The sequence below is a fragment of the Tachypleus tridentatus genome, chromosome 8, assembly GCF_004210375.1.
Source record: "Tachypleus tridentatus isolate NWPU-2018 chromosome 8, ASM421037v1, whole genome shotgun sequence".
Taxonomy (NCBI): Eukaryota; Metazoa; Arthropoda; class Merostomata; order Xiphosura; family Limulidae; genus Tachypleus; species Tachypleus tridentatus.
In genome coordinates, this window is record NC_134832.1 from 52,682,924 (window position 1) to 52,701,517 (window position 18,594).

General features: G+C 37.8%; 2 protein-coding genes across 4 annotated transcripts in view; one reads left to right on the top strand and one right to left on the bottom strand.

Annotated features, from left to right (window-relative positions):
• The window catches only part of LOC143222407 (epithelial sodium channel subunit alpha-like), a 293,985-nt gene that overhangs the window by 205,499 nt on the left and 69,892 nt on the right, over nt 1–18,594 (bottom strand). The gene's annotated exons all lie outside the window — the stretch shown is intronic.
• The window catches only part of LOC143223844 (regulator of G-protein signaling 7-binding protein A-like), a 71,996-nt gene that overhangs the window by 37,661 nt on the left and 15,741 nt on the right, over nt 1–18,594 (top strand). The window contains exon 3 of the mRNA XM_076452324.1: nt 9,103–9,239. Coding sequence (XP_076308439.1) covers nt 9,103–9,239 — 137 coding nt within the window. The remainder of the gene's footprint in view (nt 1–9,102; nt 9,240–18,594) is intronic.

Sequence of the window (18,594 nt, forward strand, 5' to 3'; positions counted from 1 at the left end):
TATTCTGTGAATCCTACGGTAACAAAGGAGTGAGTTTGTGTTGTTTGTTTTATGTTGTGTCCTGACGACAGTTATTCTGTGAATCCTACGTTAACAAAGGAGTAAGTTTGTGTTTTTTGTTTTATGTTGTGTCTTGACGACAGTTATTCTGTGAATCCTACGGTAAAAAATGAGTAAGTTTGTGTTGTTTGTTTCAAGTTGTGTCTTGACGACAGTTATTATGTGAGTCTTACGTTGACAAAGGAGTAAGTTTGTATTGTTTGTTTTATGTTGTGTCTTGACGACAGTTATTTTGTGAGTCCTACGTTAACAAAGGAGTAAGTTTGTGTTGTTTGTTTTATGTTGTGTCTTGACAACAGTTGTTCTGTGAGTCCCACGTTAACAAAGGAGTAAGTTCGTATTGTTTGTTTTATGTTGTGTCTTGACGACAGTTATTCTGTGAATCCTACGTTAACAAAGGAGGAAGTTTGTATTGTTTGTTTTATGTTGTGTCCTGACGACAGTTATTCTGTGAATCCTACGTTAACAAAGGAGTAAGTTTGTGTTGTTTGTTTTATGTTGTGTGTTAACAACAGTTATTCTGTGAATCCTACGTTAACAAAGGAGTAAGTTTGTATTGTTTGTTTTATGTTGTGTGTTAACAACAGTTATTCTGTGAATCCTACGTTAACAGAGGAGTAAGTTTGTATTGTTTGTTTTATGTTGTATGTTGACAACAGTTATTCTGTGAAAGTCCTACGTTAACAGAGGAGTAAGTTTGTATTGTTTGTTTTATGTTGTGTGTTGACAACAGTTATTCTGTGAAAGTCCTACGTTAACAAAGGAGTAAGTTTGTATTGTTTGTTTTATGTTGTGTGTTGACAACAGTTATTCTGTGAATCCTACGTTAACAGAGGAGTAAGTTTGTATTGTTTGTTTTATGTTGTGTGTTGACAACAGTTATTCTGTGAATCCTACGGTAACAAAGGAGTAAGTTTGTGTTGTTTGTTTTATGTTGTGTCCTGACGACAGTTATTCTGTGAATCCTACGTTAACAAAGGAGTAAGTTTGTGTTTTTTGTTTTATGTTGTGTCTTGACGACAGTTATTCTGTGAATCCTACGGTAAAAAAATGAGTAAGTTTGTGTTGTTTGTTTCAAGTTGTGTCTTGACGACAGTTATTATGTGAGTCTTACGTTGACAAAGGAGTAAGTTTGTATTGTTTGTTTTATGTTGTGTCTTGACGACAGTTATTTTGTGAGTCCTACGTTAACAAAGGAGTAAGTTTGTGTTGTTTGTTTTATGTTGTGTCTTGACAACAGTTGTTCTGTGAGTCCTACGTTAACAAAGGAGTAAGTTCGTACTGTTTGTTTTATGTTGTGTCTTGACGACAGTTATTCTGTGAGTCCAACGTTAACAAATGAGGAAGTTTCTGTTGTTTGTTTTATGTTGTGTCTTAACGACAGTTATTCTGTGAGTCCTACGTTGACAAAGGAGTAAGTTTGTGTTATTTGTTTTATGTTATGTCTTGACGACAGTTATTCTGTGAGTCCTACGTTAACAAAGGAGGAAGTTTGTGTTGTTTGTTTTATGTTGTGTTTTGACGACAGTTATTATGTGAGTCTTACGTTGACAAAGGAGTAAGTTTGCATTGTTTGTTTTATGTTGTGTCTTGACGACAGTTATTCTGTGAGTCCTACGTTAACAAAGGAGTAAGTTTGTGTTGTTTGTTTTATGTTGTGTCTTGACGACAGTTATTCTGTGAGTTCTACGTTAACAAAGGAGTAAGTTTGTGTTGTTTCTTTTATGTTGTGTCTTGACGACAGTTATTATGTGAATCCTACGTTAACAAAGGAGTAAGTTTGTGTTGTTTGTTTTATGTTGTGTCTTGACAACAGTTGTTCTGTGAGTCCTACGTTAACAAAGGAGTAAGTTCGTACTGTTTGTTTTATGTTGTGTCTTGACGACAGTTATTCTGTGAGTCCTACGTTAACAAAGGAGGAAGTTTCTGTTGTTTGTTTTATGTTGTGTCTTGACGACAGTTATTCTGTGAGTCCTACGTTAACAAAGGAGTAAGTTTGTGTTGTTTGTTTTATGTTGTGTCTTGACGACAGTTATTCTGTGAGTTCTACGTTAACAAAGGAGTAAGTTTGTGTTGCTTCTTTTATGTTGTGTCTTGACGACAGTTATTATGTGAATCCTACGTTAACAAAGGAGTAAGTTTGTATTGTTTGTTTTATGTTGTGTCTTGACGACAGTTATTCTGTGAATCGTACGGTAAAAAAGGAGTAAGTTTGTGTTGTTTGTTTTATGTTGTGTCTTGACAACAGTTATTCTGTGAGTTTTACGTTAACAAAGGAGTAAGTTTGTGTTGTTTGTTTTATGTTGTGTCTTGACGACAGTTATTCTGTGAGTTCTACGTTAACAAAGGAGGAAGTTTGTGTTGTTTGTTTTATGTTATGTCTTGACGACAGTTATTCTGTGAATCCTACGGTAAAAAAGGAGTAAGTTTGTGTTGTTTGTTTTATGTTGTGTGTTGACGACAGTTATTAAGTGAGTCTTACGTTGACAAAGGAGTAAGTTTGTATTGTTTGTTTTATGTTGTGTCTTGACGACAGTTATTCTGTGAATCGTACGGTAAAAAAGGAGTAAGTTTGTGTTGTTTTTTTTATGTTGTGTCTTGACGAAAGTTATTTTGTGAATCCTACGTTAACAAAGGAGTAAGTTCGTACTGTTTGTTTTATGTTGTGTCTTGACGACAGTTATTCTGTGAGTCCTACGTTAACAAAGGAGGAAGTTTGTGTTGTTTGTTTTATGTTGTGTCTTAACGACAGTTATTCTGTGAGTCCTACGTTGACAAAGGAGTAAGTTCGTACTGTTTGTTTTATGTTGTGTCTTGACGACAGTTATTCTGTGAGTCCTACGTTAACAAATGAGGAAGTTTCTGTTGTTTGTTTTATGTTGTGTCTTAACGACAGTTATTCTGTGAGTCCTACGTTGACAAAGGAGTAAGTTTGTGTTATTTGTTTTATGTTATGTCTTGACGACAGTTATTCTGTGAGTCCTACGTTAACAAAGGAGGAAGTTTGTGTTGTTTGTTTTATGTTGTGTTTTGACGACAGTTATTATGTGAGTCTTACGTTGACAAAGGAGTAAGTTTGCATTGTTTGTTTTATGTTGTGTCTTGACGACAGTTATTCTGTGAGTCCCACGTTAACAAAGGAGTAAGTTTGTGTTGTTTGTTTTATGTTGTGTCTTGACGACAGTTATTCTGTGAGTTCTACGTTAACAAAGGAGTAAGTTTGTGTTGTTTCTTTTATGTTGTGTCTTGACGACAGTTATTATGTGAATCCTACGTTAACAAAGGAGTAAGTTTGTGTTGTTTGTTTTATGTTGTGTCTTGACAACAGTTGTTCTGTGAGTCCTACGTTAACAAAGGAGTAAGTTTGTATTGTTTGTTTTATGTTGTGTCTTGACGACAGTTATTCTGTGAGTCCTACGTTAACAAAGGAGGAAGTTTCTGTTGTTTGTTTTATGTTGTGTCTTGACGACAGTTATTCTGTGAGTCCTACGTTAACAAAGGAGTAAGTTTGTGTTGTTTGTTTTATGTTGTGTCTTGACGACAGTTATTCTGTGAGTTCTACGTTAACAAAGGAGTAAGTTTGTGTTGTTTCTTTTATGTTGTGTCTTGACGACAGTTATTATGTGAATCCTACGTTAACAAAGGAGTAAGTTTGTATTGTTTGTTTTATGTTGTGTCTTGACGACAGTCATTCTGTGAATCGTACGGTAAAAAAAGGAGTAAGGTTGTGTTGTTTGTTTTATGTTGTGTCTTGACAACAGTTATTCTGTGAGTTTTACGTTAACAAAGGAGTAAGTTTGTGTTGTTTGTTTTATTTTGTGTCTTGACGACAGTTATTCTGTGAGTTCTACGTTAACAAAGGAGGAAGTTTGTGTTGTTTGTTTTATGTTATGTCTTGACGACAGTTATTCTGTGAATCCTACGGTAAAAAAGGAGTAAGTTTGTGTTGTTTTTTTTATGTTGTGTCTTGACGACAGTTATTTTGTGAATCCTACGTTAACAAAGGAGTAAGTTCGTACTGTTTGTTTTATGTTGTGTCTTGACGACAGTTATTCTGTGAGTCCTACGTTAACAAAGGAGGAAGTTTGTGTTGTTTGTTTTATGTTGTGTCTTAACGACAGTTATTCTGTGAGTCCTACGTTGACAAAGGAGTAAGTTTGTTTTATTTGTTTTATGTTATGTCTTGACGACAGTTATTCTGTGAGTCCTACGTTAACAAAGGAGGACGTTTGTGTTGTTTGTTTTATGTTGTGTCTTGATGACAGTTATTCTGTGAATCCTACGGTAAAAAAGGAGTAAGTTTGTGTTGTTTGTTTTATGTTGTGTCTTGACGACAGTTATTCTGTGAGTCCTACGTTGACAAAGGAGTAAGTTTGTACTGTTTGTTTTATGTTGTGTCCTGACGACAGTTATTTTTTGAATCCTACGTTAACAAAGGAGTAAGTTTGTATTGTTTGTTTTATGTTGTGTCTTGACAACAGTTATTCTGTGAGTCCTACGTTAACAATGGAGTAAGTTTGTGTTGTTTGTTTTATGTTATGTCTTGACGACAGTTATTCTATGAATCCTACGTTAACAAAGGAGTAAGTTTGTGTTGTTTGTTTTATGTTGTGTCTTGACGACAGTTATTCTGTTAGTCCTACGTTGACAAAGGAGTAAGTTTGTACTGTTTGTTTTATGTTGTGTCCTGACGACAGTTATTTTTTGAATCCTACTTTAACAAAGGAGTAAGTTTGTATTGTTTGTTTTATGTTGTGTTTTGACAACAGTTATTATGTGAGTCCTACGTTAACAAAGGAGTAAGTTTGTATTGTTTGTTTTATGTTGTGTCTTGACAACAGTTATTATGTGAGTCCCACGTTGACAAAGGAGTAAGTTTGTACTGTTTGTTTTATGTTGTGTGTTGACAACAGTTATTATGTGAATCCCACGTTAACAAAGGAGTAAGTTTGTATTGTTTGTTTTATGTTGTGTCTTGACAACAGTTGTTCTGTGAGTCCTACGTTAACAAAGGAGTAAGTTTGTATTGTTTGTTTTATGTTGTGTGTTGACAACAGCTATTCACTTCTTAGCCCTCAACTCGCGAATTTTATACGTTTAGATTTAATACATGGAGGATTATTCTATTATAATCATTTTAACGTGATATCTATCATAACACTGTTTAGTATTAATACAAAAGTGACATCCCACAGCTTCGTAAATACACTGCTGGCCAAAATCTTAAGGCCAATGAACATAAAGAAAAAATATACATTTTGCGTTGTTAGTCTCAACCACTTGTTTGACTAGAGCTTCGAAAGATGAAAATAAGAAAAGAGAAAATAAATATAAAAACTTTTTTATCATTTAATAGGGAAAATGTGAACACTGTGAAATTAGCCTTAATACTAGCTGGTCAAAAGTGTAAGACCATACCAAAAAGAAGTCCTAAATAGAGTAGGAAATGCCCAACAAGAGGTGTCAGTAGTGAGTTGCACGGCCGTCATTGCGAATAACTTCAAACATTCGCTTTGGCATGGTCGATATAAGCGTATGCAGAAGGCTGGCTGGAATGTTATTCCGAGTGGTGAAGATGGCTTTACGAAGATCATGCACTGTTTGGAATTAACGTCCATTTCTGTAGACTTCCCTTGTCATCCACCCCCAAACATTTTCAATGGAGTTCAGTTCGGGCGAACACGCTGGATGGTCCAAAAGAATCACGTTATTCGCCATGAAAAAGTCCTTTGTCCTGCGGGCATTGTGGATTGCAGCGTTGTCCTGCTGAAATATCTCGTCATTTCCACACAAGCGAGGGCTTTCAGTCAATAAGAATGCTCTCTCCAACATGCCAATGTAGCCAGCTGCTGTTTCACGACCCTGTATAACCTGAAGCTCCATTGTTCCATGGAAGGAAAGAGTACTCCAGATCATGATGGAACCTCCTCTACTGTGTCGTGTAGAAAATGTCTCCGGTGGGATATCTTTATCGTGCCAGTAACGTTGGAAGCCATGTGGACCATCCAGGTTAAATGTTTTCTCATCAGAGAACAAAATTTTCTTTCACTTTTCTACGTCCCATGTTTGGTGCTTCTCAGCAAAGTTTAACCGAGCTGTTTCGTGGTGTGAAAGGAGGCGTGGTCTTTGAAGACGTTTATGGTTTTTAAAGCATTTCTCTTGTAGATGCCGTCTTATTGTTCTTGAACTGCACTCTGCGTCCGTAAGGGCCTTAATCTGGTTCGACGATCGGCTGATGCCTTGCCGAACAGCCCGTCGAATCCTCCTGCTCAACGCTGGCAAAATTTTCTCGGGCCGACCACTTGAAATTCTCGTTCCGTATCCCTCAGGGTCTTTTAAGAAATTTGCAACAGCATTTATACTACACCCAATCTCATGAGCGATGACACGTTGAGAGAAACCTTGCTATTGCAGCTCGACAATTCCATCACGTTCAAACTCTGTCAACTTTTTAGCCTTTGCCATGTTTTTACCCAATGAAATACAAGAGATGTCAGTGGGAGATGTTAACAACGCTAATGCTTGAACACAAATGACTAAATTTCATTACGTGTTTACCGATTAACGCTTCCTTTCAGCATGGTCTTAAACTTTTGACCAGCTAGTATATAGTCTAATTTCATAGTGTTCACATCTTTCCTATTAAATGCTAAAAAAGTTTTTTATTTTTATTTTCCCTTTTCTTATTTTCATCTTTTGAAGCTCTACTCAAATAAGTGGTTAAGTCTAACAACCCGAAATACACATTTTTTATTCATGTTCATTGGCCTTAAGATTTTGGCCAGCAGTGTATGTCTATTGAAAAAAACAACGACACATGCGGAACGGTACAGTAAGTAGTATTGAGATTTTCGAAATGTATTCGAGGGAAAATACATTATTAATCACTTTCTGTCTCAGCAGTGTGTAAACTGAGTTGTCAATTATTCGTAGGAATATACAGTGTGAGGTAAGAATTACTTATATGGTTGTTTCGTGTAGAACGTTGTTTAATTTCCAACTCTATTCTGAAACAAACAATAATTACATTGATTGTACTTCCTTTTACAACTTTTCTTTGGTGTCAGTTGGATAATAAAACTATGGTAATTGTTGTGTTAGTGTATATATAAAGTTTACTTAAATAATTTGTGGCTTGTTAATTAGCTCGAAATGTGATAACAGCAATGTACTGATACCATTTCATTAGGTAGGACACATGACTCGTAATCCGCGGGTGGGTCCCGGCACGGTCAAGCGTGTTAAGGCGTTCGACTCGTAATCCGAAGGTCGCGGGTTCGAATCCCGGTCGCACCAAACATGTTCGTCCTTTCAGCCGTGGGGGCGTTATAATGTTACGGTCAATCCCACTATTCGTTGGTAAAAGAGTAGCCCAATAGTTGGCGGTGGGTGGTGATGACTAGCTGCCTTCTCTCTAGTCTAACACTGCTAAATTAGGGACGGCTAGTGCAGATAGCCCTCAAGCAGCTTTGCGCGAAATTTGAAAAAAACAAAACAAACAAACAATCCGCGGGTGGCGAGTTCGACCTAACGTGACAGATGCGTCAGTCCAAAAGTGCATGCAACGTTTGATTACTCAGAAATCACCTAAACCTCTGAAAAGTCCCATTTTCAACTTCAAGTGTGCAAATCTTCTTCCGTCACAAATTAATTTTAATTATGAAAACTTTCTTCGTTCACAGTTAGCGATTCTACAGCTCTGAAAATTTACTTATATTTGATACAGTTTTTCTATTAATAACTTTGCTAAACCTAAAAATGAATATTTGTATCAATGCAATCAGTATTTGTTCAAAAATGTTTATTTAGATTTGGGTTGATTTCTTTGGAATTTTGCATCAAGCTACACAAGGACTGTTTGCTCTAGCCGTCGTCAGTTTAACAGTGTAAGACAAGAGAGCAGACAGCTAGTCATCACCACCCATCGCCCACTCTTGGGTTACTCTTTTACCAACGAAAAGTGGGGTTGACCGTAACATTATAACGCTCCCACCTCTGAAAGGGCAAGCATGTTTAGTTTTGTATTAATTGTATCGTGTACCATCGACATTAACTCCAAGTACCACAACAAGCACACAAAAAATGACAATTTTTTTAAGGGGTTACTGAAACTTGGTGTAATCTTTCTAAAGTTATAGATGGCTGGTGCAGATAGCCTTTGAGTGGCTTTGGTCGAAATTCATCAGACAAGCTAAGAATCATACATGAACAGAGAAAAACTAAACTAAGTTGTTAGAAAACTGAGAGCATACGGTATAACTTTAATGAAAAAGTCCTAAGCAATAAGTCAGAAATATGTAACTGAAGTCAAATAATAACTAAGATGATTGGTACTGAAAAGAAGAATACCATTTGTGAAACTAAACACCAGAGAAATATATCACGAAAGAAAGGAAACATGAGTGTGAAACAGCACCTAAGAATTTAGTTGGTAAGGAAAGGTTTGGTTGGTTTTGAATTTCGCGCAAAGCTACTCAAGGGCTATCTGCGCTAGTCGTCCCTAATTTAGCAGTGTAAGACTAGGGGGAAGGCAGCTAGTAATCACCACCCACCGCCAACTCTTGGGCTACTCTTTTACCAACGAATAGTGGGATTGACTGTTACATTTTTACGTCCCCACGGCTGAAAGGACGAGCATGTTTGGTGTGACAGGGATTCGAACCCGCAACCTTCGGATTACGAGTCGAGTGCCTTAACCACCTGGCATGCCGGGCGAAGTAAGGTTTGTTTTTGTTTTGAATTTCGCGCAAAGCTACACAAGGGCTATCTGCACAGGCAAAGTAAGAGAATAATTAGTAAGTGTATTAAGACGACAACGTATTCCTGAAACTTAGGTTAGGAATGAAAGACACGAATGTGTAATAACGTAATGATAAAATATCTGAGAATAAGCTAACAAGGAAAGAGATGGTAAGTGTTATAACGTGATTATAAAATACGTGTGGATTTAGTTGAAGGATAACAAACAGTGAGGATATACGTGTACGTGAGAGTAAAGTTAGTAATATAATTATATAAGTCTCTCCATTTTCCTGGGTACAGTGACGTTGCTGAAGGAATCCCAGTAGACAGTCAACATCTGGTGAACCTAGTATCCTGTACTCAACTTTTCTTTCGGGAACTTCACAAGTGTAAACAGCTGGTTTCTGTTAACGCAATGGATATGCGCGAGTTTTATGGTGAGTGCTTCTCTCTTACTTTTTTATTTTGTTTTCTCTTCGTGTCTAAGCACAAACCCAGGCAAAGGCCTACCTGAGCTGCGTCCACCGCAATTATTGAAACCCAATATTTACATCTATAAGCCCTCAGTATTGCTGCTTAGTAATCTGGGGGTGGGGTGTCAGATTGTTTGTTTGTTTTTTGAATTTCGCGGGGACTATCTGCGCTATCCGTCCCTAATTTAGCAGTTTTAGACTAGAGGGAAGGCAGCTAGTCATCACCACCCACCGCCAACTCTTGGGCTACTCTTTTACCACCGAATAAAGGGATTGATCGACACATTATAACGCCCCCATGGCTGTAAAGTAGAACATGTTTGGTGTGACAGGGGTTCAGATTACGAGTCGAGTGCCTTAACCACCTGGCCATGCCGGGCTGGGATAACAGAAATAAGAAATGAATAATAGAGGTTAAGTGATTCATGTAGATATTTTCTATAGATAAGTACAATATCGCCTTTATACAGAATTTCTATAAAATAGTGTTCACTCTCTCAAAGTTTGTGATGAAAAATATACTTAAAGCTTCATAGACTAATATTTTTTAAAGATCAGATTCTAAAAAAAAAAAGAGGTGAATCCAGATATAGAGTCGCGCATACTTACAGGAATTAGCTTTGATTTACACAGAACTATTTGGCGTACGTCTGTAATTCCACAAATTACACGAAAAATATTAACGAATACGTCTCTGGATCTGCAGTTGTATTACAGTAATTTCCCGAGAAGTTTGGTGTGGTTCCCTTAGCAACAGTATTGAAAGCAACGCCACACAGTAATTACCGTTAAGCAAATATTTCATTCAGGTGAGTTTTGTAATTTTTTTTTCAAGGGAAAGTAAGTCGTTAAAAGTAAACATGTTTAGAAGCATTGTTCAAAGAATTTTATTCGTTGTATTATTTTAGTGGATATAATCAAACCAAAATATTTTTTTATGTTTAATTCTACCTTCAACAAATTATCACGAGAACAAGTGCAGATCTATAGCTTTAGGAACTAAAACGGAGTCACACTTTAAGCTATTGGTGTGTTATCAGTGAAACAGTCATTCCCCTAGTGTGATCGGTTGGTGGCAGGACGTTGTTTGATCAGCGAATATAATGTGAATAACATTCTTAATTAATCTTATAATAAAAACTAATTCTATGTTAAAAATATAGAAAGGGTGTGTGCATGTGTCTGTATAAATATTCGCCAATTATACAGTTTTCAAAGTTGACAACACCTTTATCTGGTGTATAAAATATTATTTCATAACGACGCAGCTTCTAGATATATGGTGCTGCGGTGATATACTACCTATTTATGTTACAAATTTCCAAAAGTTTAATATTGTACATTGGGCGAGTGGATTCTGTCAAAATGTTTGTGGTTCTTCCAGAAGCTCGAAACTGTTGTGGTGCGTCCAGAACTGGTGGATTCTGTTAAAATGCCTGTGGTTCTTATAAAAGCTCTGAATTGTTTTAGTGTGTTCATGACTTATGATTCTCTTAGAATGATCGTGGTTCTTCTAGAAGCTCTAAATTGTTCTAGTGAGTCCAGGACTAGCGGATTTTGTTAGAATGATCGTGGTTCTTCTAGAAGCTCTAAATTATTCTAGCGAGTCCAGGACTGGTGGATTTTGTTCGAATGATTGTGGTTCTTCCAGAAGCTCTAAGTTATTCCAGTGAGTCCAGGACTAGCGGATTTTGTTAGAATGATCGTGGTTCTTCTAGAAGCTCTAAATTGTTCAAATGAGTCCAGGACTGGTGGATTTTGTTAGAATGATCGTGGTTCTTCTAGAAGCTCTAAATTGTTCTAGTGAATCCAGGACTGGTGGATTTCGTTAAAATGTCCATGGTTTTTCTAGAAGCTTGAAATTGTTCTATTGAGTCCAGGACTAGCGGATTTTGTTAGAATGATCGTGGCTCTTCTAGAAGCTCTAAATTGTTCTAGTGAATCCAGGACTGGTGGATTTTGTTAAAATGTCCATGGTTTTTCTAGAAGCTTGAAATTGTTCTATTGAGCCCAAGTCTGGTGGATTCAGCTCCAAATGTCTGTAATTCTTCGAGAAGCTTGAAAGTTCTACAGTATCGTGCTGGGCTGACAGATTCAGTTAAAATGTTTCTATTTATTTTAAAACCTTGAATATAATTATATCCAGATAGAAAGTTATTGTAGTTGAAAAATACGCCTTAATTCATACCAAGAGATCTCAAACTACGGTCGAGGAAAGCTTCAAAGAAATACTCTAAGGAATTGAAAAGATGTAACAAATATCTCTGTTTGTTTTCTGTATATTCAAAGATAACATTAACCAGTTTTTCTGTCTGGATGTGGTACAGGTAGAGTATTTCTTTTATTTTCTCTTCAGTTCGTTTTGTCTTTTTTTGTGCAAAGATATACAAGGACTATCTTCGCCGCACAGCTGTTTTTGACCGTAAATTGAGAAACTAGATGGAAGGCAGCTAATCAACAGTAACATCCGTCACCAACTCTTGATCCGTCTTCGTTTGACTAAATACCGAGATCCAGATATCATGCCACTCTTATAACACATCCACTGAGCCAAAAAAACTGAGCGAAACGCGAACTGAGATCTCTTGAATTCGTAGTCCAACGACACAATCGAATATGCAACGCCCTGTCATTGATTTTAATACCATACGTACTTTGAAACTAAATTGTTCTATAACTTCAAAATAAACTGATAGAAGTGTATAATAAACTAACTGAGAATTAAGATAGCAATGAAAGAATGTGATCACACTTGAGAATCAGGTTAACCAATAGAGACAGTAAATGCAACGCTTGCTGAATTTCAATTACCTTACAAAGGGATTTTCCTTAATTTTTAAAACCCTAAAGAAGTTAGATTGTTTGTTTGTTTTGAATGTCGCACAAAGCTACTCGAGGGCTATCTGTGCTAGCCGTCCCTAATTTAGCAGTGTAGGACTAAAGGGAAGGCAGCTAGTTATCACCACCCACAGCCAACTCTTAGACTACTCTTTTACCAACGAATAGTGGGATTGACCGTCACATTATAACGCCCCCACGGCTGAAAGGGCGAACATGTTTGGCGCGATCGGGATGCGAACCCGCAACCCTCAGATTACGAGTCGCACGCCTTAACACGCTTGGCCATGCCGGGCCTAAGAAGTTAGAACTCTGATTTATAAGATATTAAATTATCGTTTTTCAGCAGTTAAATCATGCGCGATTTTATTTAGTAGTTCAGTAAATGAAAGTTAGTTTGTTTGTCTTCCCACACTCTTAAAGAACAGACATAAGATTTAATTTATTAAAAACATAATAATAATTTGAACAAACATGTTTGTATGTGGGAGAAAATAAATTCTCAACTGTTTAAGAAACGTGAACCAACTATATTGTGTCTGGGACAGGAAACGTTAAGTCAAGCTATCGGCGTTCATTGGTTATTACCAAGACATTCAACATCGTTAAGACGGTATTAAGAATAGATCTGATGTTTATCGTGTTTATTATTAAATTATTTCACTGACGCTAAGACTTCATTAGTTGTAAACTTAGAATAATTTGCATATTTACGGGTGTAGACATATAATTTGAGTGTTTTGACGTAAACCTTAGAGTTGGGAATAAAATGTAATTAACGCGTCTTAAATTTGTTTGTTTAGAATTTCGCACAAACCTACTCGAGGTCTATCTGTGCTAGCCGTCCCTAATTTAGCAGTGTAAGACTACAGGGAAGACAGCTAGTCGTCACCACCCACCGCCAACTCTTGGACTACTCTTTTGCCAACGAATAGTGGGATTGACCGAATCTTTATAACGCCCCCACGGCTGAAAGGGCGAGTATGTTTGGTGCGAGCGGGATTCGAACCCGCGACTTTCGGATTACGAGTCGAACTCAACGGCTAAAAATATTTTCAAATGTGTGACAACTGGTCAAACTGTTTGTTTCTGAAATTCGCGCAAAACTATCTGCGCTAGGCGTCCCTAATTTAGCAGTGTAGGGGAAGTTACCACCACCAATTCTTGGTCTATTCTTTTATCAAATGATAATTGAAGTGACCGTAACATAATAACATCCCTACGACTGAAACGGCGAGTATGTTAGGTGTGACGGGATTCGAAACCGCGACCCTGAGATTGTCAGTCGAATGTCTTAATTACATGGCCATGCCGGGGCTTTTTAAACTGACTCAAGCAGCGGCGAATTTAAGGTTGTGTTGGCCCAGGAGCTAATAATTTTAAGGAGTCCTTCATTCCATGTAAATTTATATTGAATAAGCATATATATACTTGTAGTTGTAAACACCTGCCTTTCCAACAGACGACAATGGAAGGAATTTCACAAGTTATTGCACGCGATGAGTAAAATTAACACGACAAAATGTTCAGTATTGGGTCACGTTCAGTTCAGTATTGGGTCACGTTCAATTCAGTATTGAGTCACGTTCAGTTCAGTATTGGGTCACGTTCAGTTCAGTATTGGGTCACATTCAGTTCAGTATTGGGTCACGTTTAGTTCAGTATTGGGTCACATTCAGTTCAGTATTGGGTCACGTTCAGTTCAGTATTGGGTCACGTTCAGTTCAGTATTGAGTCACATTCAGTTCAGTATTGAGTCACGTTCAGTTCAGTATTGGGTCACGTTCAGTTCAGTATTGAGTCACATTCAGTTCAGTATTGAGTCACGTTCAGTTCAGTATTGGGTCACGTTCAGTTCAGTATTGGGTCACGTTCAGTTCAGTATTGGATCACGTTCAGTTCAGTATTGGGTCACGTTCAATTCAGTATTGGGTCACATTCTGTTCAGTATTGGGTCACGTTCAGTTCAGTATTGGGTCACGTTCAGTTCAGTATTGGGTCACGTTCAGTTCAGTATTGAGTCACATTCAGTTCAGTATTGAGTCACGTTCAGTTCAGTATTGGGTCACATTCAGTTGAGTATTTTGCTTTGCTGCAAGAGCTTTGGAACAGCTCGGTCTTCCGTCAAGAGTCGTAAAAACATGTCAGCACTTTTAAGTAGACGTAAGAAATCAACTGAAACATTTTGGAGGCGTTTGACCGGTGGAAAGAATTATAATCTCGAGTGAATCAAACAATCGATACAGAAAATATACGCCTGATTGAGTAAGATATGTAGCGTCGGTGAGGTGCACTTGAAAGACTTATTGCCTTGATAAGTGTTCACTGAATTCAAAATATTGCACTTCACGGAAGTCACGAGAACATCTTCTCATTCGGAAATAGAAAATTCTGGAATATTTGGTGATGTTTGATCTTGACATTTAAAAGACTTTAGAGGGACTGCCAGAAAAAAAATTCATAAGCATTACCATGAAACGTACATCCAATTGATTCAACTGCTGTCCAACAAGACCTACAGGGGTATACTAAATGTCAAGTTGCACTTATTTATGCTCGAAGTGACTCACATATAAGTTGCAGAGATAAGATTACAATGGTCTCGTTTGGTTTGAAGTTTGCGCACGGCTGGTCGTCACCACCCATCGACAACGTTTGGGTCACTCTTTTACCATCGAATAGTGGAATTGACCGTCACATTATACCGCCCCCACGGCTGAAAGGGCGAGTATGTTTGGTGCGAGCGGGATTCGAACCCGCGACTATTGGATTACGAGTGGAGTGCCTTAACCACCTGGCCATGCTGGTCAAGGTTAGAATGACTGTTCGGATTGTCACAGCAGTTGAATAGGCCCGGCATGGCCTGGTGGGTTAAACTGTTCGGCTCGTAATCTGAGCGCGGGTTCGAATCTCCATCGCACCAAACATACTCGCTATTTCAGCCGTGGGGGCGTTATAAGGTGACGGTCAATCCCACTATTTGTTGGTAAAAGAGTAGCCCAAGAGTTGGCGGTGGGTGGTGAAGACTAGCTGCCTTCCCTCTAGTCTTACACTGCTAAATTAGAGACGGCTAACGCAGATAGCTCTCGTGTAGCTTTGTGCGAATTTCAAAAACAAACCGCTGTTGAAATATTTATACGATATTGAAATATGCTGTGCAAGACCAGTCTGTATTTGTGGATTGTTTCTTTGCTTTAAGGCTCGGCATGGCCAAGCGTGTTAAGGCGTGCGACTCGTAATCTGAGGGTCGCGGGTTCGCATCCCCGTCGCGCCAAACATGCTCGCTCTTTCAGCCCTAAGGGCGTTATAATGTGACGGTTAATCCTACTATTCGTTCACAAAAGAGTAGCCCAAGAGTTGGCGGTGAGTGGTGATGACTAGCTGCCTTCCCTCTAGTCTTACACTGCTAAATTAGGGACGGCTAGCACAGATAGCCCTCGATTTGTTTTGTGCGAAATTCCGAAACAAACAAACAAACAAATTATTTGCTTTTTGTAAAGAGGAAATTCTCATGGAGTCATCTGCTGTGTCTGCCGTGAACTATCTTACCCTGGATTTTAGCGTCATAAATTTATAGACTTACTGCCACCCCACCGAGGGACTGCACCAGTGATAAAGCTATTGAGACAACTTACACCGTCCCTGATTTTGAACTTAATGACCAGATCATGTTTTAATACCCCTGACGATCAAAGCACAGATTGTGTTGTTTTTTTAGACGTCCCTGGAGTGTGTTTTATGTTTTCAATAAAGAAATGAACGTTGTGCTAAAAGAACGCGCTTTTCATAGTTTCAGCAAAAACAAAACTCAGACAAGTTAACTGTTTCGTCAGAGACGAGGAGGAAGCTTAGTAACCAGCATATTTCCTATAACTAAATCTCCTGCTTTTTTTGCAGTTTTAGACTTTGGAGCTTATGATGCAGAAAGATGAAGTTAAAAGCTGGACTTCACGTTCCGTAATGGCTGTCGGAAAACTCAAACTTTGCTCGAAGGGGTTGGCATAGTTCCAGGAGGAGACAATTATGTAGAAGAAAGTTTTCCAATAAAACAGCCATAACCAGTAACATTACAACAGTACACCGTGTTCATATGGATCACGTTAACCTCAGACACGTGTACTCTCCAAAACCAACCGTAGCTTTGGAAGTCTTTTCACTTCACTTTCTGCATACAAATAGCTGGGTTTTTTTTTATTACTTATGTGGGGAGAGCATATCAATAATAATAAAAAAAAGACTGTCGGTCGAAAAATTCTGCACACTCTACTGCAATATATACATCCCCCCTCACGAAGTTTGCCATTAACCTCTTTCACATCATTTGTTTGTTTTGAATTTCGCGCAAAGCTACTCGAGAGCTATTTGCGCTAACCGTCCCTAATTTAGCAGTGTAAGACTAGTGAGAAGGTAGCTAGTCATCACCACCCACTGCCAACTCTTGGGCTACTCTTTTACCAACGAATAATGAGATTGACTGTCACATTAGAACGCCCCCACGGCTGAAAGAGCGAGCATATTTGGTGCGACGGGGACTCGAACCTGCAACCCTCAGGTTACAAGTCGAACGCCTTAACCCCGTTGGCCATGCCGGGCCCTTTCATTCACGTCGTCAAAAAGAGAGAGAGAGAGAGAGAAAAGTGAAACTGACCGGTAAGAGTCAAAAATATTTTTCTTGATAAAATTACGTTAATTTTAAAAATATGTATTCCCCAAACCCTCAAACACTGGATAATAAATGAAAAGAAAAATTCTACACAAGTCCATAACTGATCGAGTCAATGTATAATGCAGTTTTTTTAAAAAAAATATTTAGGCTTAAATTACAAAGGTGCTTCTTCTAAAAGTTGAGGCAGTACTTTTAAAATAACTTTCATTTTCGCTTTCCATCAGCTCTGTTTCTGTGTAATCGCGTTTATGTTAAAGAGCCGTTTCACATTTTTCATACATTACATCAGGAAGGTGTAACACTGTTGTAGGTGTAATAGTAGTTTCTTAGCGTCTTCCAAATTTGCTTTCGTTTTACGACAGTGGGTAACAGAAAAACGGTCCTTTCAAACAGGCGTGATTTCAATTTTTTTTCAGTTAATTGTGTAACTAACTGTTATCATTGATTTAAATTATAACCTTAAAGCTATTTAGCACCTTATTTACGAACTTTTGTAACCTAGAAAAATAAATTTATTCTATTTATTTCCAAGAGATAAAAATAACAGAAAGTTTGTAGTTTATGGAGCTCAAATCTTTTTAAAATATGACAATGAAACGAAATATTTAATCACACGTTTTTGGAATATTTTTGTTGTACGTTTTTCCTGTAAAGAAAACGAGAAACTTCTCGTGTTCAGGAAATGAAGTCCAATGTTTAATCCCCGCTGTTCTATTGATTCAGATGTGTTGAACTAGTGAAAAACTTAACATTAGAGATAATAAAATATATATTTTGTATTTCTGTCAGGTCGTGCCCAGCAGTGACATAGCGGTATAGCTGCGGGCCTACGACGCTAGAATCCGGGTTTTGATACTCGTAGTGAACAGAGCACAAATAGCCCATTGTGTTGCTTTGCGCTTAACTTTAAATAAACAAAGACAAAACTGTCAGGCGCAGTAACTTTTCAGTACTTGTTAGCCTAATAATCTAACTCGCGGTGGTGTATCCGCGAACTTACAACGCTAAAATCCGGGTTTTGATACCCGTAGTGGGCAGAGCACAGATAGCCCATTGTGTAGCTTTGTGTTTATCTTCAGGCAAAGAGATGTAATAATCTAACGGATATTAGGTAATCCATTCGTTCCCGAAGATTTAGCTGTAAGCTTGAGGACGTATAACGCCAAAATTTGGAGTTCGATGCCCCGTTGTGAACATATTGTATAACTTTGCGCTTACTAACGAACACCTTTAAGAAAGAGTACATTTCAAGTTACGTCACTTGCTTGCTAGACTTGTACGTTGTAAAAGGTAATATATTTTTTGCACACTCTAAATACACGTATGCTACCCCATTCCAGTGGTTGAATGGTAAGTTTACAGGCTCAATATAGTCAAAATCATGTTTCAATCCCAGTGGTGGATGGGGCACATATAGCCCTTTGTGTAGCTTTGCGCTTAATAACAAACAATAACTTATCAATGACCAAATTATTTCCCTTATGAAATCGGTCACTTTACAAACATTTATATAAATTAAATCTAAAGCCATGTGGTAACACTCTTTAGACATGTCTACAGAATAATTCAGTTGGTCAGTTCACTTCTTCAGTGTTTTCCCAGACTCTTTTGGTAAAAGCGCTAAATTTGTTTCGCGTATCGATCACTTCCAAGTAAATGGAAGTGCACGAAATTAGTTCATATACGCATGCACAAACGTTTGCAATATAATTTCCAAGAAGGTTAAAGTTCAGTATTTTTCACTTGAGTACAGTTGTTGTTATGTTTAGTTTAATTTAATCGATTTCATCATGAGCGACTTCTTTTGAGCGTTAT